Consider the following 24,359-nt stretch of genomic DNA (forward strand, 5'->3'; position numbering starts at 1 on the left):
GGACCCTTTGTAGGACAGGCCAACTCTTCTCCAAAGGCATCCAGGCATTCCCAGAAGGGACTAACAGCCTCTCCTGAGCCATCCTGGAATCTGGCATGAACTTGAAAGCTCCCACACCCCACTAGGTGGTCCAGGAGAGAGCTCAGGCACAGGCAGGATGCTCCTAAAGGGCCTCTGGCACCTGCAGCAAGGTCTGGGCCTTCACAGCTCCCAAGGTAAGATCCAAATGCATGGCCCCATTTGATAGATGGGCCCAGACTCTTGTGTAGTTTCTCTCAAGTCATGTGAGGATATCTTCTCATTTGGTAATTAAATCTCAGTTTAGACCTTAAAGAAAGTTACATTAATAATAAGAATCAAAATATAGGGCTAACTGGTTGGCTTGGTTAGAGCACAGTCTTATAACCCCAAGGTCATGATGATGTCGGAGGTAGGGTCCGGGGAGCCCAACAGTCGGCCTCAACCTGCCCAGTCCTCTTACTGGGTTTTTGACTCCGCCACAGGAAAGAAATCAAGGGCAGAGTCACAGTTGACAGAACACGTTTAATATAATAGATAAGAAATACAAGTTCCACGGAGAGAGTGCAGCATAGCACCAGAGACTGAGCAGAACCCACACCAAGTTCAATGCAAAAGTAAGCTCAGTATAGACATCAAGTCTAACACAAAAGCAAGAAAAACATACCTAAAGTTCAGTACAAAGTGAAGGCTGTCTCAAGAGAATGAGCAGCTGAATGCTGAAAGTAAGTTAGCTACAAAGTTAGCTACACACCTCAGCCAGTGAAGTGCAGATTGTCTCAGGGATAGTGAACAACAACTCCGCCTTTGGCTGAGATTCAGTGTTTAGACTTTATCTATCTAATGAATATTCAATTAAGGGAGTGGTTCCAAGTTATATGCACCAGGCATAGTCAAAAATATTCTGTGCTCTCTATTGAGAATGCCCAGCCACTGGATTTGCATAAGCCAGCACCCTGTGGTCTCATTTTCCCTTTGTTGGTGCTAAAAATAGGTCTAATTGGCAACAATAATTTTCCTCCAGGGGAGAGACCAGAGGAGGGGGCCTGAGACCTCAGGGAGTGGCTGGAAACCCAGAGGCATGTCCTGAAACTGGAACCCAGGACAACTGAGCACCTCCTGTATCACTGGGTTCAGATCCCTGTACCTGCCAGCTGTCAAATAAATAAATAAATAAATAAATAAATAATAAAGCCAAAGAATCAAAATATATAAAGCGTCTAACTTAAGTAGTTAGTAAAGGAACAATCAGAAGCAATAAAGAACTTTCATAAGTGGGAAAAAGAACTCAGTAACAACTGAAGCAGAAATTGATAAATTTGAAGTGAGCAAAGGTCTTTGAAAAAAATATTTATTCACTAGCTATTAGCTATTAGCTAGTGAATCAGTAAAAATGAAGGAAGTGTGAATACACAAAATAAGAAATGAGAATGGGGAAATAACCAGAGATATAGAAGAAGTTAAAATATTACTCACCTTTATTCAAATAAATTTGAAAACCTTGACAAAATAAATGACTTTCTAGGACAATATAAATAGGGTTACAATACTTGGGACATAGTTACACTACAAACTTATTGTAATTTATCTGAAATTCAGATTTAATTGAAAATCTTATATTTTTATTTTCAAACTCTGGCAACCTTAAATATAAATCACAAATGGGTCCAACAATAAGGGGGAAAAGATCTAAATACATCAATGACCATAAAGGAAATACAGAACATTGCCAGAACACTAGCCTACTCTAAACACCCTACTGGAAAGTTCCACAGGAAAGTGTGTCCTGCCATTAGGACCAGAGATCTCTCCTGCCTGTTAAGTTCCAACAGTGTAGAGCAAGGAGAAAACTTTCCACATTTACTTTATAAAGCCAGTGTAGCAGTGACCCCACACCTGGCAATGAAAACCACAGACCAATTATGTTTATAATGAAATGCAAACTCCTAAATTAAATATTAGCAAAGAGAATCCAACAGTACATTAAAAAGAACATGTCCTTCTTATCCCAGTGGATCTGCCACCAGTACTACAAGCAAGGTCTTCTCTTAGCACTGTATGTCCATGAACATGACTCCTACCTCTTATCTTTCACCAGAGGAGGGAAATCACTGGGTAATCTCCATACAGACTAAAGAGGCATTTGACAACATCAAACACTCATTCTTGACAAAAACAGAAGAAAAACTGAATAAAATGGGAATGGATGAATATTCCCTCAACATGAATATATATCTAAAGACAATAATAGCAACATCTAGTGGGCATTGACCATGGGCTAGATGCTATCCTATTGCATTACATGCATTAACTCAATTCATATATTCTCTCTAAAGAAGGGGTGATATGATTATTCCAACTTTACAGTTGAAAATACTGAAGTACCAATGCTGCAAGTGTCACCTAGAATAAGTATCAGAGATGGATAGACATGTAGAGAAAATGAATCTTGAGCCCCTACCTCACACCATATACAAAACTAATTTGAGATGAATCTTAAGTTAGGCCTAAACGGGAAAGCTGAAACAATTGTCTGTGCAACTGCTCCAGCATCATTTATTACAAAGACCTTCATTTTCCTCACTAAATTGCATTGATTCCTTTGTTAAAAAAAAAAGTAAACAAACCCATAAGATTAAAAAATAAATAAATATGCTAATGATATTGATTTGATCATCACATACTGTTCACAAATATTGAAAGTCAACTCTGTACCCCGTAAATATGCATAATCAATTATGTTTTGATTCAAAAAATAAATTAAAAAATAACAAACATGTAGTAGTTAAAACAGCATATGACTAAACCTAAGAAATCTATCAACCATAATAAAAAGTTCATAAAGAAATGCAAAAGCAAAAAAAAGGAAATTTTGTCTATGCTAAAGGAGCATTCCAAAGCAGTAAGATATGGCCTTGGACCTGTCTGACTCCTCAGCCCTGCTCATGCTGGTTAGAAGAGACTCATTGTCAATATTGTACAGTTTTTCAAATCATAACATGCAGCAAAACCCAGAGAAGATTGTTAACAATTGGTTTTGGAACAAGTGGGTAGCCATGTTGGAAAATAATAAAGTAGCCTCCCTACTTTTTTCTTTACATCAAAATAAATTTTAGTTGGACCAAAGATTAAAATAAATAAATAAGTAAATATCATGAGAAAACATGAGAAAATTTTATTTATATTTTTAGAGTAGGGAAGGTCTTTTTAGGCATGCCATAATAACCAAAATGTCATAGAAGAAAAAACTAATAATTTTGAACATATAAAAATTTAAATTTTTATTTGGATTTAAATTAAAAATTTTTTTGATGTAGAAAAAATATCTTAGAAGACCAATGAAAAACTTAGGGGAAAATGGTTTCAACATATAATATGATATGGGGCTGGTTTCTTTAATGTTTAAATACTTAAATATTTAATATCAAATATCAAGTATTCATTAGAAATATGCACAGCCACCAAGATAAGATCCCCATACTGGCCGGCTGCCTGCCCCCAAGAAAGTACAGAATCCCAAAATGTCTACATCTTGGAAATTAAAAAAAAAAAAGAAAAGAAAAAGAAATATGCATAGGGAAAGAGAACTACAAATGGCACTTTCAACATATAAAGAGTTGCTCAACCTCAGTCATAAATAGCATTGCCAATGAAAACAGTGATGAGATCCCACATGGACAAAATAAACAACTCCAGGCCCAGAAGGCTTCCACAGTGAATTCTTCCAAACACTGATGGAAGAAAAAATAACAGTCTTACACAAACTCCTGCAGAGAACAGAAGAGGAAACATTGCCCAACTTCTTTAAGGACAGCATAATCTTGAGAACAAAAACTGACAAAGAAATTTTAAGAAGGAAAAGTAGAGGGCAATTTCATTCATGAACAGAGATGCAAAACTCCTAAACAAAATATGATCAAACCAAATCTAGAGATATAGAGAAAAGATAATTCATCACCATCAATTTGGATTTGCTCCAAAAATGCAAGATTGGTTGAACATTAGAAAAATCAAGCAATGTAATTCACCACACTAACAAAATAAAGAAGAAAAATCAGTGACCACAAAAATGTCAATTGATGCAGAAAAATTTTTGATAAAATTTACCAACATTCGGGCTGGCCCATGGCTCACTCGGGAGAGTGTGGTGCTAATAACACCAAGGCCCCGGGTTTGGATCCTATATAGGGACGGCCGGTTAGCTCACTGGCTGAGCGTGGTGCTGACAACACCAAGCCAAGGGTTGAGATCCCCTTACCGGTCATCTTTTGGAAAAAAAAAAAAAATTTACCAACATTCAATCACGATAAGAACTCTCAACAAGTAGGAATGGGAAGAAACTTCCTTAATCTGATAAACTATGGCTACAAAAACCTATAGTAAATATACTTAATGCTAAAACGTAAAAAGCCTTCTTATTGCGATTGAGACCACTTTCATCACTTCCTTTCAGTAGTGTAAGGGAAGTCCTAGCCAGTGCAATAAGGTGAGAAAAACAAATAAAATGTATAAGGATTGGAAAGAAGGACATGATGCTGTCATTATTTGTAGGCACTCTGTAGATAAACTACTAGAAGTAGGTGAATGTGGTAATGTTACTGGAATCAAGAAAAATATACAGAAATCAATGATATTTCTACCAGCCACAAATAGAAAACACCTTTCTGAAGTAAAATTACCTAAAATAGCATTAAAAAAAAATCAAGGGCTGGCCCATTAGCTCAGTTGGTTAGAGAATAGGCTTATAATACCAAGGTCATGGATTTGGATCTCCATAACGGCCAGCTGCCAAACAAAAACAAAAACAAAATCTTAAAAAATCAAACAAAGTTATGTTAGACCTCTACACTGAACACTACAAGATATAATTGAGAGAAATTAAGGAAGACCTAAATAAATGGAGGGTTATACTATGTTCATGGACTAGAAGGCTTAATATTGTGAGATGCCAATTCTCCCACATTCATCTCTAGATTCAAGGCAATTCTAGTCAAAATCCTAACTTTTTGTTTTAGTGTAGAAATGGGCAAGCTGATTCTAAAACTCACGGAAATGCCGAGGACCAGGTCTAACCCAGATAATCTTGAGGAAGAAGAACAGAATGATGGACTCATTCTACCAGATATCAAGAACAAGCTAGGGTAATTAAGGTGATTTGGTATTGGTACAAAGATAAACAAACTGGCCAATGGAACAGAACAGAGAGTCACCTGACTTCTGACAAAGGGGACACAGCAGGGCAGTGCAGAGGGATGCTATTTCAATAAATGGGGCTGAATCATTTGGATATTTGCATTAAAAAGTGCACCTTAATGGCTGGCCCCATGGCTCACTCAGGAGAGTGCGGTGCTAGTAGCGCCGAGGCTGCAGGTTCGGATCCTATATAGGGATGGCTGGTGCGCTCACTGGCTGAGCGTGGTGCAGACCACACCTTGCCGAGGGTTGCAATCCCTTCACCAGTCAAAAAAAAAAAAGTGCACCTGATGCCTATCTGACACCCCACACGAAGATCTATTCTAGATGGTTTTCAGATCTAACTGTGAAATATTAAGCAATAATATGTGTACAGAAGAACAACATCTTTGTGACTTTGGACTAGACAAATGTTTCTTAAACAGGACACAAAAAGTAAAAAATTGATAAATCAGACTATTTGAAAATAAAGAACTTCTGTTCAACAAAAGACACCACTGAAATAGTGAAAAGACAACTCACGGAACAGGAGGATATTCGCAGTGCTTATAGCTGACGACAAACTCTTATCCAGAATATATAAAGAACACATACAAATCAATTAGAAAATTTGAGACAATAGAAAAGGGGCAAAAGACTTGAACAGGCACCTCACAAAAGAGGAGCTCCAGATGGCCAATGGATGTATGAAAAAGTACACGACTTCACTAGTTGTCAGAAAAATTCAATTAAGGCCACAATATGCTACATACCCATGAGAATAGCTGAAATAAAAGAGACTGACAATACCAGGCGTTGGCAGGGGATGTGGCACAACAGAATTCTCATATGCTGCTGGGGAGAACGTCGATTGGTAAAGCCACTTTGGAAAACTGGCACCATCTACTAAAGCTACCATATGCATACTCTGTGCCCTGCAATGCTACTCCTAGGAACTTACCAAACATCAGCGCATACATGTGTGCATCAACGGACACAGACAAGAATGTTCACAGCAGCACTAGCCATTGTAGCCCCAAACTGGGAACCAACCCAATGTGCCTCAGAGGAGAATGGATAAGCAAATTGAGGGTATTCATTAGATGGAATAACACTCAGCAAAAACATCAATTATAGCCTCTTACCTCAACATGGATAAATATCATAAACATAATATGCTAAAGAAGCTAGACACAAGAAAGCATCTACTCCATGATTGCATCTATGTAAAATACAAAACGAGGCAAAACTAATCTACAACGTGAGAAATCAGAATAGGGGTTACCCTGGTGAGGAGGGGGAGGAGGAGGAGAGCGATGGACAGAGAAAACGGAGGGGTGGGGGTGGGTACTGTTCCATTTCTTCACCTGGGTGGTGGTTACTGGGGTATGTTTATTTTGGGTTAATTCATCAAGCTGTACCCTTATGAGGTGTGCACTTTCCTATATACAATTAATACTTTAAAGAAAAGTTAAAGGTCTCACATTTATATCAGTCAGGGTTCCATCAGAGAAGTGGGACCCACAGCTGTGGGAGCAGGCTGAGCTGTCTCTGTAAGTCGGTCGTCTCTGATCTGATGCTGGAGATCCATGTGGCAGGGAGTTGGGAAGGCAAGATGGATATAAGGTGGTGTTGGTGGAGTGCTATGGTCTGAATGTTTGTCCCCTCCAAAGCTCATGTGGTATCGGAAAGCTCCCAACAAAGAAAAGGCCAGGACCAGATGGATTCACAGCAGAATTTTACCAAACATTCAAAGAGGAATTGACACCGATTCTTTACAAACTATTCCAAAAGATTGAAACAGACGCAAATCTCCCAAACTCATTCTATGAAGCAAACATCATCCTGATACCAAAACCAGGTAAAGATATAACCAAAAAAGAAAACTACAGGCCAATATCCTTGATGAATATAGATGCAAAAATCCTCACTAAAATACTAGCAAACAGAATACAGCAACGCATACGTAAAATTATTCACCACGATCAAGTGGGATTCATCCCTGGGATGCAAGGTTGGTTCAACATACGCAAATCAATAAATGTGATACACCATATTAATAAAATCAAACATAAGGACCATATGATTATCTCTATAGATGCTGAAAAAGCATTTGATAAAATTCAACACTCATTCATGACAAAGACCCTCTATAAGTTAGGTATAGACGGAAATTATCACAACATAATTAAAGCCATATATGACAAACCCACTGCCAATATCATCCTGAATGGGGAAAAGCTGAAAGCTTTTCCTTAAAGAACAGGAACTAGACAAGGATGCCCACTCTCACCACTCCTATTCAACATAGTGTTGGAAGTACTAGCCAGAGCAGTCAGAGAAGAGAAGGAAATAAAGGGCATCCAGATTGGAAAAGATGAAGTCAAACTGTCCCTGTTTGCAGATGACATGATCCTATATATCGAACAGCCTAAAGCCTCTACAAAAAAACTCTTGGAGGTGATAAATGACTTCAGCACAGTAGCAGGATACAAAATCAACACATAAAAATCAGTAGCATTTCTATTCTCCAATAGTGAACATGCAGAAAGAGAAATCAAGAAAGCCTGCCCATTTACAATAGCCACCAAAAAAATAAAATACTTAGGAATTGAGTTAACCAAGGATGTGAAAAATCTCTATGAGAACCACAAACCACTGCTAAGAGAAATTAGAGAGAATACAAGAAGATGGAAAGATATCCCATGCTCTTGGATTGGAAGAATCAACATAGTGAAAATGTCCATACTACCCAAAGTGATATACAAATTCAATGCAATCCCCATCAAAATTCCAATGACATTTTTCTCAGAAATGGAAAGAACTATCCAGACATTTATATGGAATAACAAAAGACCACGCACAGCCAAAGCAATGCTGAGCAAAAAAAATAAAGCTGGAGGCATAACACTACCTGACTTTAAACTATACTACAAAGCTATAATAAGCAAAACAGTATGGTACTGGCATAAAAACAGACACACTGATCAATGGAATAGAATAGAGAATCCAGAAATCAACCCACACACCTACAGCCATCTGATCTTTGACAAAGGCACCAAGCCTATTCACTGGGGAAGAGACTGCCTCTTTAGCAAATGGTGCTGGGAGAACTGGATATCAATATGCAGGAGAATGAAACTAGACCCATACCTTTCACCATACACTAAAGTCAACTCAAAATGGATTAAAGAATTAAACATACACCCTGAAACAATAAAACTTCTTAAAGAAAACATAGGAGAGACACTTCAGGAAATAGGACTGGACACAGACTTCATGAATACAACCCCAAAAGCACGGGCAACCAAAGGAAAAATAAACAAATGGGATTATATCAAACTAAAGAGCTTCTGGGGCCAGCCCGTGGCTCACTCGGGAGAGTGTGGTGCTGATAACACCAAGGCCCCGGGTTCAGATCCCATATACGGATGGCCGGTTCGCTCACTGGGTGAGCATGGTGCTGACCACACCAAGTCAAGGGTTAAAATCCCCTTACCGGTCATCTTTAAAAAAAAAAAAAACAAACAAACAAAAAAAAAAAACAAAAAACAAAAACTAAAGAGCTTCTGCACAGCAAAAGAAACAATTAACAGAGTTAAAAGACAACCAACAGAGTGGGAGAAAATATTTGCAAAATATACATCTGACAAAGGATTAATATCCAGAATATACAAGGAACTCAAACAACTTTACAAGAAAAAAACAAGCAACCCAATTAAAAAATGGGCAAAAGAGCTAAGTAGGCATTTCTCTAAGGAAGATATACAAATGGCCAACAGACATATGAAAAAATGCTCAACATCACTCAGCATCCGGGAAATGCAAATCAAAACCACACTGAGATACCATCTAACCCCCGTTAGGATGGCTAAAATCCAAACGACTCTGAACGATAAATGCTGGCGAGGTTGCGGAGAAAAAGGAACTCTCATACATTGTTGGTGGGACTGCAAAATGGTGCAGCCTCTATGGAAAATGGTATGGAGGTTCCTCAAACAATTGCAGATAGATCTACCATAGGACCCAGCTATCCCACTGCTGGGAATATACCCAGAGGAATGGAAATCATCAAGTCGAAGGTATACCTGTTCCCCAATGTTCATCGCAGCACTCTTTACAATAGCCAAGAGTTGGAACCAGCCCAAATGTCCATCATCGGATGAGTGGATATGGAAAATGTGGTACATCTACACAATGGAATACTACTCAGCCATAAAAACGAATGAAATACTGCCATTTGCAACAACATGGATGGACCTTGAGAGAATTATATTAAGTGAAACAAGTCAGGCACAGAAAGAGAAATACCACATGTTTTCACTTATTGGTGGGAGCTAAAAATAAATAAATAAATTCACACACACACACAAAAAAAACCAGGAGGGAGGGAAGAAGACATAACAACTAGAGTTCCTTGAAGTTGATACGACAAGCAAACAGAAAGGATATTGTTAGGTGGGAGGGGGGAGAGGGAGGAGGGAGGGAGGTTTCGGTAATGGGCCACAATAATCAACCACATTGTATATCGAGAAAATAAAATTAAAAAAAAAAAAGAATATAATAAATAAATAAATAAACAAAAATAAAAAACAAAGCTCATGTGGAAGCTTGGTCCCCAATGTGGCAGTGTTGAGAAGTGAGGCCTATGGGAGGTGATTGGATTGTGAGGGCTGTGCCCTCATGGAGGGTTAACCCATTCACGGAGTACTGGGTTAATGAGTGAGTTGGCTATCACAGGAGGGGCATTGGTGGCTTTATAAGAGCAAGTAAACACATTAACATGAACTCTTCTCCCCTCACCATGATTTTCCCTTTGCTGCCTTGGGACTCAGCAGAGTGCCCACCAAGAACAAGGCCCTCACCAGATGTGCCCCTGGACCTTGGCCTTCCAGCCTCTAAAAGTGTAAGAAATATATTTCATTTCTTTATAAATTACCCAGTTTCAGGTATTCTGTTATCAGCCACAGAAAACTTAATAATATGGGGGATCCGAGCTTGTTGGAACCCCAAACACAGGCTGGAGTCCATGAGGATGGACTGAAATCCATGTCCATTCTTGACGCCAGGGGTGACAAGGGTTTCCTGCAGAAGCTGGGACCCTTTGTCACACACCCGGTCCAGAAGTCAGCGCATTTGAAGGCAGTGCATCTGATCCAGGGGCAGGTGAACAGCTGGAGGCCTGGGCTGTGCCTGGGACAATGAGCTGAGCCAGCCAATAAGCAGCATGAGTCAGCCTCAGAAGTGACTGCCGCGTCATTTCTGCCCCCCAAGCTTGCACGGGAATCTCTCCTTTGGCTAGTGCTAACCAGAAACAGGCAGGGGAGGGAATTCTGGGAAATGTTACTCAGCCTAGCCAAGTTGACACAGGCTCCACAACATTTCTCATCTATCTGGCAAAGAGCAGATAATGTGAGGGCTCCGTAAGTGGGTGAGTGTGTGGGGATCCAGGCTCCCTCCCAGGCTGGTGCTGGATGTCAACTGCACACCTGTAGGAGGAAAGTGCGTGTGCTGTGTAACCAGCCGCTCCACTCATGCGGATTTCTCCTACGGGTAAACCGAACTTATTTACAAAGTACAACAGTGTTTAAAGAAGCAAAAGACTGAGCATAACTTGTGTCCACCAAGTGTGGACTAGTTAAGTGAATTATTCTGTTTTGATTTTTTTAACCTTATACACACAGTGTTTATTTTCAACACTAATGAAAAATGTGAGGCCATCTTTCATACCTCTGCCTCTGGTGTATCTATTGTTAAAGGGACTGGCTGCTGCAACAGATAGCTCTGAATCCATATTATGGCTTAATCAGAGTTTATTTCTTGTTTCCGGAGCAGAACTAGCTGGGTGAACAGGTTGGTAGGGGCTCCTCCTCCATGTGGGGACATGGTTGTCATGGCTCCCAAAGCCGTCTTCACATCCTTACATCAACGGGAGCTGGGGAAAGAGCCTGGAGAGGAGCCAGTGGGAAGTTTATGGGTCAGGATTGAAAGTGGCCTGCCTAGACATAGTCATGTGACCACTCAGCTGCAAGGGAGACTGGGAAATGTAGTCAGTGTGTGGTGTGGGCTGCTAAGTGGCTACCATGCATCTGTTCAGCCTTGCGTCCCTAACTGGTTTTTATCCTTTGGAACTCAGCTGGAGCCAGACTCCTCCAGGAAGCCCTCCCTGACGTACCACTCCCACACCGTGCTGCACTGACCACCCCTCCTCCTCAGACAGCATTGGACCGTGAGGACAGAGGTCTCCTAATGGGCCCAGCAGAGGTCTTGGTACCTCTGTACCACATTGGGCACTTGGCCACCCTAAGACTTGTGGAAGGAACCAACCTGGCTGAAGAGGGTCCCGCGCTTCCCTGCAGTGCCTGTACCTGACCGGAGCCCTCGTCTCCCTGGCCCCTGTGTCAGCTGCTCCGTACTGCTGCGCTCAGCCCATGGGAGGCCCTAGTGGGAGGCTGAAGGGCAGGAGAGAGAGAAAGGCAGGTGCTCCGCCCGCCACTCCAGCCAGCGGGGAAATCTGCGGCATGTCTGTGGCCTCTGACTCCAGCTCTGGCCCACAAGCCTGTGTGGTTCCTGCTTCCGCGGGGCCCTGGGCCTGGATCCGGTGACATACTCCTCCCTGCTGGGATCCTGTGGCTGCCTCACAGGCTCCTCCTTGACCCCCCAACTCTCCCATCACCTGCATTTCCAAGCACCTGGATTACCGTCTTCCCCACCCCAACTGGTACAGGGGTGGAGGGCAAGCCATTGGTTCTGATGCCATGATTCCCATATTCTGTCATTCCAAGCTCCCATTGCCACCCATCCTCCAAGCCCCAGGGCTGCTGTTTTGGAGATTACCTCCTCAAGGCTGAGGTCCCTGCCTTTTGTGTCTTTAGACAGTCTGCCCCCACCAGCTCTGGGACTTGTGGCCTTCGCACAGGCCCTGCAGCACCTCTGTCTCCTTTGGGCCCTGGGAAACCCCTGTCAGGTGTTGGGGCTTCCCAGCCTGGTCTGTCCCTGGCAGTAGGAACATCTGATGTCTGGGGCCAGGGCCACAGACAGGACACCCCTTCTCCCCCTGCTGGGGAGGTTCGGGGCAACTCTAGGGCTCATCCTGGAGTGAGACTGGTGGGGGTGGGGGAGCCTGAGTCAGGCCATGCTTTACTCGCGGGATAAAATCTCAGTGCCTTGGCCTGGCCGGGAGGTGCCTTGGCTGCTCCCCGTCCCCGCTGTTGCTCAGACGCAGCTGCACTTCTCTTCCTCTGATCCTTTGCTTCGCTGTTCCTCTACCTGGAACCACCTCTCCAACCAGAGTTCTGAGAATCCAACCTGTCTTTTGGCCCCAATTCGGAGGCTGCCCTTGTCTCCCTCTGATGGACATGCTGAGCTGTGAAGCCGTCCCTGTGCTCCTGGGCCCCCTGTGTTTCCTGTCCAAGCTTTGACCGGGAAACTATACTCTCTCCTTCTGACAAGTGGCTGGCCCTGGCCTGGCACGGCACAGGGATGCACTGGGGACCCAGGCAGTGGGAGGTGAGCCCTGCCTTACTTCATCTGCAGAGAGGAAAGTACCTGCCCAACAGCCAAGGAGTCAGCCCTCAGCTCCAACCTGCCCAGAGCTGCAAGGCCAGAGGGGTGGGAAAGCAAGGGGGTGGGGTCTGGAAGGGCAGGAAGCACCAACCCTATCCTCCTCTAGTCTCCTAGGCAAGCCCTCAATTCCTCAATCTCAGCTCTCTTCCCTCACATGTGCCCCACTGTGCCTGTTCGCCTCCTCAAGGAAGCCCTCCAGGTCTTTCGCCAACAGCAAGGCTAGGCAGTGGGAGGGCTGGACTCCTGGACTCCAACCTCACGGTCAGTGCCAGCTGGACAACGTGGGGAAACCTATTCAACCTCTCTAACACTCCTGAGACTCAGGGATGCTCATGCGTCCCTCGCAGGTGAGGGGAAGGAGGGATGGGCCATGCACGAACTTTGGCCGCGGTTGTAACCAAGCCTGATAGTCCAGTGGCAGGACGGGGTCTGACTGCCCTCCCCTACTGCCAGGGACCTCACCCCCCATCACTGTTCCTGCCCTCTGCTGCCACCATGTGGCCACTCCTAATGCTGCAGGCTACCCTGAGGCTTCCACTACCCTCCCTACCCAGGGTTCTCCATCCATGGGCACCACCAGCCACTTGGCCCAGCCTGGACCAGGGAGCACCAACCTCCAGCCCCACGTTCCTGGCACCTTCTCGGTTTGAGATCTAAGGTCTTTCTAGTCCCTGCATGGCCCCTGTTCAGTGCCCTTTCCACAGAGGACTTGGGGCCCTGCTCGTCCGCCAGCTGGCCCTAGTCTCTACCTCCATGGTGTACCCTCCCCTCTACACCTGGCTCCAGAGGGGCAGGTAATGAGCTGCTCAGGTAGGCAGTGGCGGTGTGAGGCCTGGGCTCTGTGCTAGCTTTTGGGCATTCCTGAGCTAAGGAACAGGGGCCCTGGTCCCCTGAGGACTCGGGCAAGACCCTACCAGCAACTGCACCCAACAAAGGAGCTGTCACTTGCAGGGTGGTGCCAGGGGCAGGGTTGGGACCCAGGCCAGGCTGGGCCAGCTGAGTGGGGCAGGCAGTTCTTTTCAAGGAATGCCAGGGTGGGATGAAGGGGCAGGTACTGTGCTGGGGCTGCTCCTTTACCTGGAACACCCTCTCTGACCACTCATAGCTCTGAGAATCCAACCTGTCCTTTGACCCCAATTTGGGGGCTTCCCTTGTCTGGGCTACCCTCTGGTGGTCCTGCTGAGCTCTGAAGCCGTCCCGTCCTCCTGGGCCCCCGTGTGCCTGCTCCCACACCAGCAGGTGTCGGGGGCTGCCCCCTCAATCTCCTGAGCACCCTATGCTGAGCCCTTTTCGTCCCCCACCCCACGAGGCAGTCACTGTTCTACATCCCACTTCACACATGAAGAGAGAGGCTGAGGAGGGCCTGTCCCAGGTGACCTGGGAGTGGAAAAAGCAGGCAGGACTCAAACCCAGGTCACTCTGGTGCTGTTAGTGGGTGACCCCACAGGGCAACTATGGAACTCTCCAGAACCGAGGCATAGCATGAGCACCAGGACACCAGTGAGGAAATACAGGGGCTTGTTTTCTCCTTGTATAGGCAGAGACGGTTGTTCTTGAGTGACTTTCCAGAAGACTGTAGTGCAGAGGTGGCCTCTCCCCCACCAGAGACTCATTCTCTGCTCTGGGGTCCTGAGGCCTCTCCTTACCTTGGGGCTGGGCCCACCTGGGGTCCAGGAACCAGGCCAACTTGTCCCCCATGGTGGGACAGGAGGTCTCGATGTAGCAGGCATCGGGGTCACCAGCACCACGCTATATCAGGAGTGAGGTATGGAATCTGAGTATCAGGTGTGGGAGTACTAGGGCTTGGTGCACAGCCTCAGGTCTGGGGAATGAGAGCTGCGAGTATCGGGAAACAGAGCATGGAGCACTGATGTCACAGGGTTTGGGCATTGGGACATTGGGCATCATGCCTCGGGTCTGTAATGACAGAGAAGGGTCCACGGGCATTAAAGGCCCGGTATCAGGTGTCCATGTCCCAGGTGCACAGTCCTCAGGATTTGGGGATCAGAGGACTGGGGTGCATGTTCTTGGGAATCCAGGGTTTTCTCCTGGGATGCTGGGTCCTGGCCCTGACGTGGCCCCATGTGCCTGGTGCTGTGGCCAAGGGTGCTCCGCTATCAAGGCTGTGAGTGCCAGATATGCCTACAACAGAGACATGATTTAGAGTGGGCATGGCAGTCCCACTGGCTGCCCCAGGCTCTCAGGAGAGCCAAGGAGGGGTGTGACAGGGGTTTGTTGGTGGGGCCCTCGGTCTGGGTAGGGTCTCACATGGGGCCCTTCCTGCGACGCAGCAGCATGTAGACGAGCGCGACCACCGCCACCACCGCCAGGCCTCCGAAGACGATACTCAGCAGCACCCTGTGGCTCCGTCCTGGCAAGGGGCAGAGTGGTGAGGGTGGTCTAGGGCGGGTGGGTGTGGGGGCAGGGGCAGGTCTGCCGGCGGGGCATCCTCACCTGGCTGGCACTTTGGGGTGGGCGTGGACCAGGTGCCATCAGCCTGGCAGGTGCTGGTTTCTGTCCCAACTAGGCTGTAGCTGTTGTCACAGTGGAAGCTGATAGTAGAGCCTACCAGGTACCTGGTGCCCTCCTTGTGCCCATTGGTGGGGGGACCCAGCCAGCCACAGGACACAACTGAGGAGGGGACAGAACCCAGAAAACAGGCCTGAGCCACCAGCCTTGGGGAACCTTGTCCCAGGGCAGGGTGCCTGCCCACTCACCCATGCCCCCCACCTGCCCTCACCGGGTTGCAGGCTCTGCAGGCGACTCTGGTGCAGCTGGTGTGCCACCCGTGTGGCGTTGCCCACGCTCAGGCTCCCAGTGGCCAACACGTCAAAGCTGCAGAAATGGTCATCCCCACACAGCTCGGCCACCTCTTGTGCCTGGCTGGGGCTGAGGGTGGACTCGTCGGGGAAGAGGGGCTTGAAAGTGGAGTCATGCTTGGATCCATACAGGAAGTTGTGAACCAGGAATGAGGAGTCATACGTGAGCAGGGAGGAGGTATTGTGCACGGCCCCTGGGGAGGCAGCAGCAGGCCTGGCTGGGCATGGCCCTGTGGGGTGGCCCAGGGTCTAGGGACACCCCTTGGCCCATAAACCCTGCCTGTGCCATGCTCTCCCTCCCCCTGCCCCGCAGACTCCATGGGGTCACTCACAGTCGGCTCCAAACTGGAACAGCTCCTGGGAACTGGCACTCGAGGACAGGACCTCCCCGCTGCGCAGGGTGAAGTCGTCGGTGGGGTTGTCATTGAGCGTCCCGAGGAGGCCGTGGGTGTGGGTAAGAAACTTCTCAGGCAGCAGGACGGCCACACTTAGGAATGGGCCCTGTATGCTGACCTCCAGGCCAGCTCCTGAAGCCAGCATGACTGATACCCTGTTCCCAGCACCCACTGACAGGAACATACCTGGGCACAGGTGGAGGGGCATCAGGATCACCTCCTGGCGACACTGTGCCCTACACCCCCTTGCAGCCCCAGGACAGGTTGGGTGGCACCTGCAGGGGACAGGGAGAGCATCCCCAGGGCCAACCCTGCTAGAACACTCTGCCCACACCTGGGCCAGGACCCCCAGATGGACCTGAGGTGCCAGCCCCTGCAGGTAACCCCCAGCCTGAGGCTACATGAGGGAGTCATTCCCTGCCTGGGCACCTGCCTCTGCCCTTCCAGAGACCCTTACACCCCCAGAGCTGACCGGCCCTCCCCAGCTGGGGACCACTTCATTTGTTTGCTTCCCTGAGGCAGCACAGCCATGGCCAGGGGTTGGACGCTGGAGCCACCATTTCTGACCGCCACTTCCAAGCTGCTTCCTTAATCCTGCAGGGCCGACTTCCTTGCAATGGCTTTTGAAGATTGAATGAATGACCGCAGCACAGAAGTGGTGCCGGGCTGGCCAGAGGTGAGGGCTGTCAGGGTTAGTCCCATCATTCCACCCCCCAGGCTTCTCTGGACCTCAGGGAGGACATGTCCCACAGTCCTGGCCTCTCAGGGCTCTGGCTGGACCCTGTAGGAGCCAGGTAGGCACCTCCAGGGGTGTGAAGACATGAGCTCAGACCTCAGGTGGGGCCCCTACTGCCAGGCCTAAAACCATGTCTGGCCTAAGGCAGCCACCCAGCTCTGTAGTGCCGGGCTGCTCTTGAGTCCCAAGAGGCCTCTGTCTTTGCATCTGAGCCCTGGATACCACCCTGGGCTCCAGCCAGGTCTGCGAAGAGGTGTGAAGGGCCAGGGCCACCCCTCAGCCCCGAGGCAGCCCCCTGATGACCTTGCCCGGCTGTCCCACTCACCCTTCAGGTCCATCCAGCTCTGCTCAGTGAAGGTGAGCACCTCCTGATTCAGCAGCACCTGCAGGACCCCCGCCCTGTCGGCCAGCCGGACCTCCACCACGTCTGAGTTGCCCTCCTGGACGGCCACCGCGGTCAGCCCTGTGCCTAAGGTCTCCGTGCCTGGGGTGGGGGGTGCAGGATGGGTCCACTTGGTTCCAGCCTCCCACCCCAGGTGACCCAGTGGCACCCAGACTCCCCCAGGCTCAGCCTCACCGCTGGATGTTGTCCCAGGCTGGGCCCGCGCATGCACCCTCAGGTCGCTCAGTGCTGCCTCCAGCAGCACATACTCTCCGCGCCCGTTGAATGTGAAGTTGGTGCCATCGAAGGTGACAAAGTGTGGGTCCCCAAAGGCGGAGGCTGGAGCAAGAGTGAAAGGTCAGCCAGAGTCCACCCCAGTCCGGCCTTGCCTGACCATCCCCAGGGCTGGACACCCACCTAGGCGCGGGGGCTGGTAGTTGCGGCAGTCGCTGGAGCGCCGCCGCTGCATGTAGCGGGAGCACTCGGGCGCCCAGAGGCAGCAGTAATAGAAGCTGATGACATCGTAGAGCCAGTGGGACATGCCAGGCACACGGGGTGGTGTGCGGAATGGGGGTGCGCCCCAGTCATGGCCACGGTCAGGGGTGCTGCCACTGGTCGAGTCAGCCGTCAGTAGCTGCGTGCCATCTGCCGTGTAGCAGCACTGCTGGCCCGACGCGTACCGGGGGCTGGGGGCGCAGGCAGGTTAGGGCCGCTGCAGGAGCCCTTCCCCCGCCACCCCGCTCCATCCTAGGGGCTCACCTGGCCTGCACGGAACGCACACAGTGCACGGCCCCCGGGTGATAAGTGCACACACTGCCCTGTTCCATGTCACAGCCGTAGTCCGTCTGCAGAGCAGCTGGTGGTCGTCACCTGCCAGCCTCAGGTCTACATCCCTTCCTTGGGACCCCACCCTGCAGGGACTCTCAGACCCCAGCCCCACCTCCCAGGAGCCTCTGTCTGCCTCCCCCGGCACTGCCCTTGGTGGGGGAAGCTGACCCCTTGCCCTCCGTCCCACGCCCTGATGGGATGGGGGCTCACATGGAAGCGGCCAGAGTCAGCCCGGGCCTGGGCCAGGGTGCAGGGGCAGTCGGGCAGCTCCTCCAGGAAGTCGGGCAGCTGGTCCTCCAGCTCTTCCCAGGCCAGGCATTGAGTGCGGGCCCAGCCCACGGGGTCTGCCCGGAAGTCATCCCCCAGGTGCCAGGCCAGCGCATGGTCATTGGTCCAGAGCGCCTGCACATCCCTGTGGTGGTGACAGTGCACCATCTGAGAGCTGGGCCACGCCTCGCCGCCCCCTCAGTTGCTCTTGGGCCCAGGCTTCCCCAGCAAACATGGTGGTCCGCAGGCAGATAGGCCCCCAGCCCATCCTCTGCACAGAGGCCCTTACTTTTCCCCTGCGTAGTTTTTGCTGTCAATGACCCGCAGTGCACCCACTCTCCATTTCTGGTAGTTGAGGGGTGCAGGATTTGGAGTGAAGGTGAAAAAGCCGGAGTTGGGGACGTTTGTGGCCAGGGGGTACAGGTATGACCACTTTGCTGTCCAGTTCTCTGAGTATGGCCTCCCTAAGGGAGAGAGGGCCTCGGTCAGCTGTGGGGCCCCTCAAAAGACTCCTTGGGCAGAGGGGCCTGGCCCCAGTCCCTGGCATTCAGAACAGCCTGATAGATGGACAGATGGTCTCCATAGGAGGAACTGCCCTGTCATTCCAGCAAGGACCCTGACTTGGGTGACCACCCCCCCAACCCCCTGCAGTCCAGGGTCACTGTCCCTGCTTGAGGCCAGGCCCAGGGTCATGCCAGCTGTCCAGGGTCTCAGAGAAAATGGGGTGGAGTGAGCTTTTTCTGTTGCCAGCACAAGCCTCCCATCCATGGGCTGAGGTGTCCATGCCTCCAGGAGCTGGGGCCCCAAACCCCCTCATGCCAATGGAAATTATCCTTGTCTCTCTTCTGTGCCTGCACTTTCCAGTTCCAGATCCCTAATCCCCAATCCCTGCCTGGAAATCCCTTCCCCCCCCATCTGGAACTCCCTTTCTCCCGTCTCTGGGAGCCCAAAGCTCCTGCTACCACCACCAGCCCTCTGCCCACTTCACCTGTCTCCTCGTAGCCCCACAGCTCAATGGTGACAACCTGCGTGGGCAGCACCGAGGTGTTCCAGGTCAGGCTGAGATTGCCCACGGTGTCGGAGGTGCCATAGTACTGCCAGCGGGTCTCATTCACCAACTGGCTCTTCTCGGTCTCTGACACTTTGTTGGGGTGCACTGGGCAGGGGGAAGTTGGGGGTGAGTGAAGTCCTGAGGCCCAGGGGGTGCATGGGAGGAGGCCCCGGGGCTCTGAGGGCTGTGGGAGCCTCCTAAGGACACAGCATCTCAGCAGCTGGGTGATGGTCTCCCCCTGACTCCCAGGCAGTAAAGGACTTGGAGGCTGGGAGAGGCGGTACCTGCCCTCCAATGCCTGGACCTCTTCCTCTGCCCAGCAACTCCCTGCCCTGGCCCACCTCGCTGGGGGACCCCTGCAGCTCCCACTCCCTCTGGGCTGGGACTCCTGTCTGGGTGCTAGGGGAGAGGAAAGGCGTTGAGGGAGCCCCCGCCCCCACAGATGGGTGGGCCGCCCGAGGGACTGGTTCAGCCAGACCAGCAGGGCCCGCTGGGTGGGCCAGGTCTCAGTGTGCATAGATTAGCGCTGGGGAAAGTCCCCGTGGGCTCAGGCTGTGGGTGGAACCAGGTGTGCGGGCTTACCAGCCAGCCAAGTACCCGCATAAGGGAAGGAGCGGCCGTTGTCCAGTGAGATGGTGAAGGGGATACGGCCACTCTCGTAGAGCAGGGGTGACACGCAGTGCACTTGCCCAGAGTAGTCCACGTGGCCAAGGGTCTGGATGCTCTCCTTAAACCTGTTGGGGACAGAGGGGCAGGAACAGCTGGGCCAGCGCAGGCTGACCCTCTCAAAGGCCCTGGCCCCTGGCACTGCCTGGGGAACCTGTCCAGCCTGCTGTCCTTGTGCCTGTCCTTGGTCTGATGGGTTCCACCTAGCCAGCCAGTGGGTCTGGGCCCTCAGCAGGCAGGGTATGGGAGTGTGGGGGCTTTGATGGGCCTCGCACCTGCAGATCACGCCATCAGTGGTACTTAACCACCTGAGGTGCTGCACCACGAAGTCCTTGCCGCCCATCATGGAGCCCGAGTAAGGCGAGATCTGCAGGCAGAAGTTCGGGAAGTCCACGCAGCAGGTGCCAAGGCCAGAGCAGGTCGGGTGGCAGGAGCACGGCCCATCCTGGTTCCCACAGCGCATGGAGCAGCTCTCCTGGGCACCTGGAGGACGGGACCCTGAGTGCCTGGCTGGGCAGGTGTGGGGCTGCACCATGCACAGGGCCCGTCTGTTTCCCCTGCAGCCTCTTAGAGAGAAGAATCCCCAGGAGCACGTTGGTTAGGAATTGCATGGGCCACCATGGGGACACAACGGCAAACTGCTGTGATACCTGTGTTAGCATAGATAATAGGCATCAGCCTGGGCAGTTGGCTAGAGTGTAAAGAGACAAGGGGAAATGCTCCAGACACTCAACCTTGCAGGGTCAGGAGGAGCCCCAGAGCATGACCGACCTTTAGCCACCCCATCAAGTCCTGTTGTCTGCAAGGCAGGGGTTCTCGGAGGGTCAAAGTGGCCTGGGCCCTCAACATGGGTCTGGAGTCCTGACGTGGCTGCTAAGTCCCATTCAAGGGACTGGGACTGAACTCGATCATCTCATTCTCCTGGGGTCAGCAATTTAGATCCCAAATACAGTCCCACCCTTGGGGGAGAAGGCCAGGGGTGCTCCCTTCCTTTTAGAGGTGAGGAAGGATATTTCCAGCAGGGGCTGAGGAGAGGGGTGGGGCACACACTACTAGGGGCTGTGGATGTCAGGCCCAAGCCTTCTGCCCTGGCTGTAGGAACTCTGGCAGAGCCATATTTTGGGAAGCTGGCATGGAGGACGGACTGGAGGGTGAAGACTGGGGTGGGGTGCAGCACCCAGGCTGGGATCACATGTCACACTGGCCCTTTTCCCTTTTCCTCTCAAAGGAGGTCAGTCAAGGGCCAGGCCTGAGGCTGAGCCACCCTGCCGCCCTACTTCACTAAGTGCAGTGCCTGGCACTCAAGAGCGTCAATAAATATTTATTGGCCAAGGATGTGATGGCTCAAGGGTGTATGGGGAGGAGGCTGAGAGGTGCCAGTAAATGAGCTAAGTGGCAGGAGGGTGGTGACACATCCCTGCAAGATAGGAGATGGATGGGGCTGGGGGCCTGGGGGCCGGCCTGGGGCCAGGGTCCTGGCTCTGGAGTTCCAGCCTTTCCCTAGACTTTCTCAGGTTCAGTCCCACCCTGATGAAGACTGGCAATCCTGCCTAGGGTTGGGCATGGAGCTGGGAGGCTCCCCGTATGTGATCATGCCCTCCACAGGAGCTCGGGGTGCAGGTCAAGGGCTCTGCTGGTCTCCCTTGCCTCCCTCCCATGTAGCCACCACCTCCCAGCTCCCAGCTCCCTTAGGGTTTAAGGTGGACTCAGCCCAGACCTTCCATCCCTGCCGCCAGCCCCTTGACCAAGGATGGACCTTCTGAATTTCTTCCCACCACCCCCAGCACAGCCACAGATGGCCCAACAGCTGGATAGACGCTGGGCCCAGAGAAGTGTCTGCCCCAGGCCTGGCTGCAGCAGGCAGATGGACAGACAGGGGGACAGATGGGCAGGGTGGGGCATACCTGCTGTGGGCCCAGGGCCTGGGCCAGGGGCTGTTGCCAGCAGCAGCAGGGTCCAGGGCAGGAGGTGCAGCTTCATGCTGTGGCCTGTGTCTACAGCCGGCAGCAGCAGTGCAGTGGCTCTGAGGCGGCAGGACGAGCTCACTCTCAGCCAGCCTGGCCCCGCCTACCTGCCCCGCCCTCTGCGGCACCGCCCCGTCCTGCCCCACCCACCCGGTCCCCTCTCAAAGTCCACAGGTGCCCGTGTGGACCAGTAGGGCCCAACCTGCCCTGTTAGCACATTCCTAGCCCTTCGGCCTAGGACACAGGGGAGGGGGACCGAACCTCGGCCCTGGGACCCTGTGGGAGGGCGAGGGGGCTGGTGCCAACAGCTGCAGGACCTTTGGCACTTGATGAGCCGGATGTCCAGAGACTGCAGCTCAGAACCTGAGTCCCAACTCCGCCCTGCAGGCCTGCAGGGCAGGGCTCCCACAGGGGATGGGATGCTGCAGGGTGGGTGAGGCGGGGCTGTCCTTGCAATCAACCGATTCCAGGCCCTCTGGGCACAGACCCTACATCTCTAGTCCTCAGCTTCCAGCAGGGAGGAGGTGTTCCCAATTCCTCTTCAGAGCAAGCAGATTCATGCCAGGGCCCGCCCCAGGCCCCTCTCAGGGAGGGCGGGAACTATCAGGCCAGGCACTCACTGGCTGAGCTCTGGGCCAAAGGCAGCTCTGCGCCAAATGCAGCCCTGCAGGGATCCCCTTTGGAGGGAGGAAGGGGAAGGGGAGGGAGGTTTCCAGGCCCAGCTGGCCCCGGGAGGGAGACAGGGCCCATCCAGGGCTCCAAAGACGCCTCTGCCCTGGGCAGGGGCGTGGGGAGAGGCAGAGCTGCCCAGCCACACCCGCCCCTGCCCTGTCAGTCATGGAGTTTGCATAATCTTTTCAGGTTTCCCCTCCCTTATCATTGTCCATGTGACTAGCCCAGGACCCCTCACCACCTGCCCTGGCTTCAGGGGATTCCTTCAGGACAGGCAGGTGGTCCTCCTCCCAATGCGGCTTCTCAAGGTATCCAAAGGGGAAACTTCAGCCAGTTTTGCAGGGAGTTGGTGCTGGCCCCAGGGTATGAGCTCAAGCCATCTGGGCTGTGACCCATCTTGGCTCCTGGAGCCCTGCCAGCCTATTGTTCCCTGGTCCTGTCCCCTATCTTGCCTGGTGGGCGTGTCCATCGAGAACCACCCAGCATTGGCAGCCATCTGCAAAGCTCCCAGAGGTTCCAGTTCCAGAGAGTCTGGCTCCCACTAGTGTCACAAGTAGCCTGAGGTGCAGGAGCTGGAACCAGGGCCCAGTGGCTCCTGAGTCCCCACACAGCTGCTTCAGGGGCGGCCCCACAAATATATTTGGTGGGAAGCCTACAAGATCCTCACCTTCTCAGAGACTCAGTTTTCAGAGGGGAGAAAAATCCCTTACCCACAGCGTTGCTGGGTGCTCAGGGCACCTGTGTGTGGACGCTGAGGTCCTGAGCCAGGGAGTGGCTGGGATCCTGGGAAGGGTGCTGGGGAGTCTCAGACTGCTCCTGGGAAGGGGAGTGTTGTGGACCTGGAGGAGGATTGGTTAGGCACCCTAGCTGCATGGATCAGAAGGATGGAAGAGTGGGAGGTGCTAGGTGTGCAGTCTGGGGGTGCCCTGCAGGGAGGGGCCTTAGCTAAGCAACTGTGGCCACTCAGCCCTCCAGAGGGCAGATCAGCCAGTGCACATCCAGGGCTGCCGCGCCTCTGGCTCCAAATGGCCTGGGTTGGGGACCAGGGTAGGGCCCAGCCCTTCGTGCCTTTCTTCCGGGCGGTGGGTCTGTGTCTAGCCCATGAGGAGCACAGGGCATCCAGGAGGGTCCCTGTCTCCATCCTGGACAGAGCCTGTTCCAAGGGAGGTCCCAGGGGGCAGGGGCTGGCCCAAGCCGTGGGGTCGGCAGTGGCAGATGGGCCCCTGAGGTGCTGGGAGGGGGAAAGGACAGTGTGAAGGGCAGGTTTGGGCCCCTGGAACCTGTGTCTCGCCAAGAGATGGGCTTGGAACATGGGAGGGCAACACTAGCATCATGGCTTTATTTAATGCTCTGTTGTAATCTTAAAATTCTTAGTAATTTTTGAACAAAGGGCCCCACAACTTGCGTGGCTGGTTCCGTCAGAGGGCACGTGTGATGGGAGATAAGCACCCCCTGATCTCCCCCTCCCCTCAGGACCCTGCTGCCAGCTCCTCAGAACACCTGGGCCCTGCCTGCCCCCTCAGTCTCCCACCCACCTGAGTGCCAGTGAGTTCCTGGGATGCCCCCGACACCCTTTCTGGCCTAGCTGCAGCCTTGCCAGGAGAGGCCTGCCCTGCTTGGCCCCCAGCCTATGGTCATTGGTTAGGCTCCTGGCTGGTCCCTGGGGTGCCCAAGGGCTGGGCTCTGCCCTGCAGGGAAAGGAGGGGTCCAGAGACCTGGGGACAGCAATCCCCTGAGGGAGGCCCTGGGCCCTACCCCAGATGCCGCACGGGGAGAGCAAAGAGGCAAAGACAACCTGTTCCATCTTTATTAGAAAAGAAACC

The 24,359-nt window shown here is 51.5% G+C and overlaps 1 protein-coding gene across 1 annotated transcript; it reads right to left on the reverse strand.

Moving 5' to 3' along the window:
- Positions 1-14,260: 14,260 nt before the first annotated feature.
- SUSD2 (sushi domain containing 2) lies at positions 14,261-21,880 on the reverse strand. The gene is made up of 15 exons (XM_063087399.1): positions 21,805-21,880; positions 20,176-20,383; positions 19,817-19,968; positions 19,172-19,339; positions 18,473-18,647; positions 18,127-18,328; positions 17,848-17,933; positions 17,506-17,774; positions 17,284-17,427; positions 17,032-17,190; positions 15,908-16,156; positions 15,497-15,769; positions 15,211-15,387; positions 15,025-15,127; positions 14,261-14,898 (listed from the first exon to the last, which is right to left on the reverse strand). Exons 1-15 carry the CDS (start codon positions 21,878-21,880, stop codon positions 14,874-14,876), a joined length of 2,466 nt encoding a protein of 821 aa, XP_062943469.1. The 3' UTR covers positions 14,261-14,873.
- Between the last annotated feature and the right edge of the window lie 2,479 nt (positions 21,881-24,359).

This window comes from Cynocephalus volans, chromosome 2 (assembly GCF_027409185.1).
Source record: "Cynocephalus volans isolate mCynVol1 chromosome 2, mCynVol1.pri, whole genome shotgun sequence".
Classification (NCBI taxonomy): domain Eukaryota; kingdom Metazoa; phylum Chordata; class Mammalia; order Dermoptera; family Cynocephalidae; genus Cynocephalus; species Cynocephalus volans.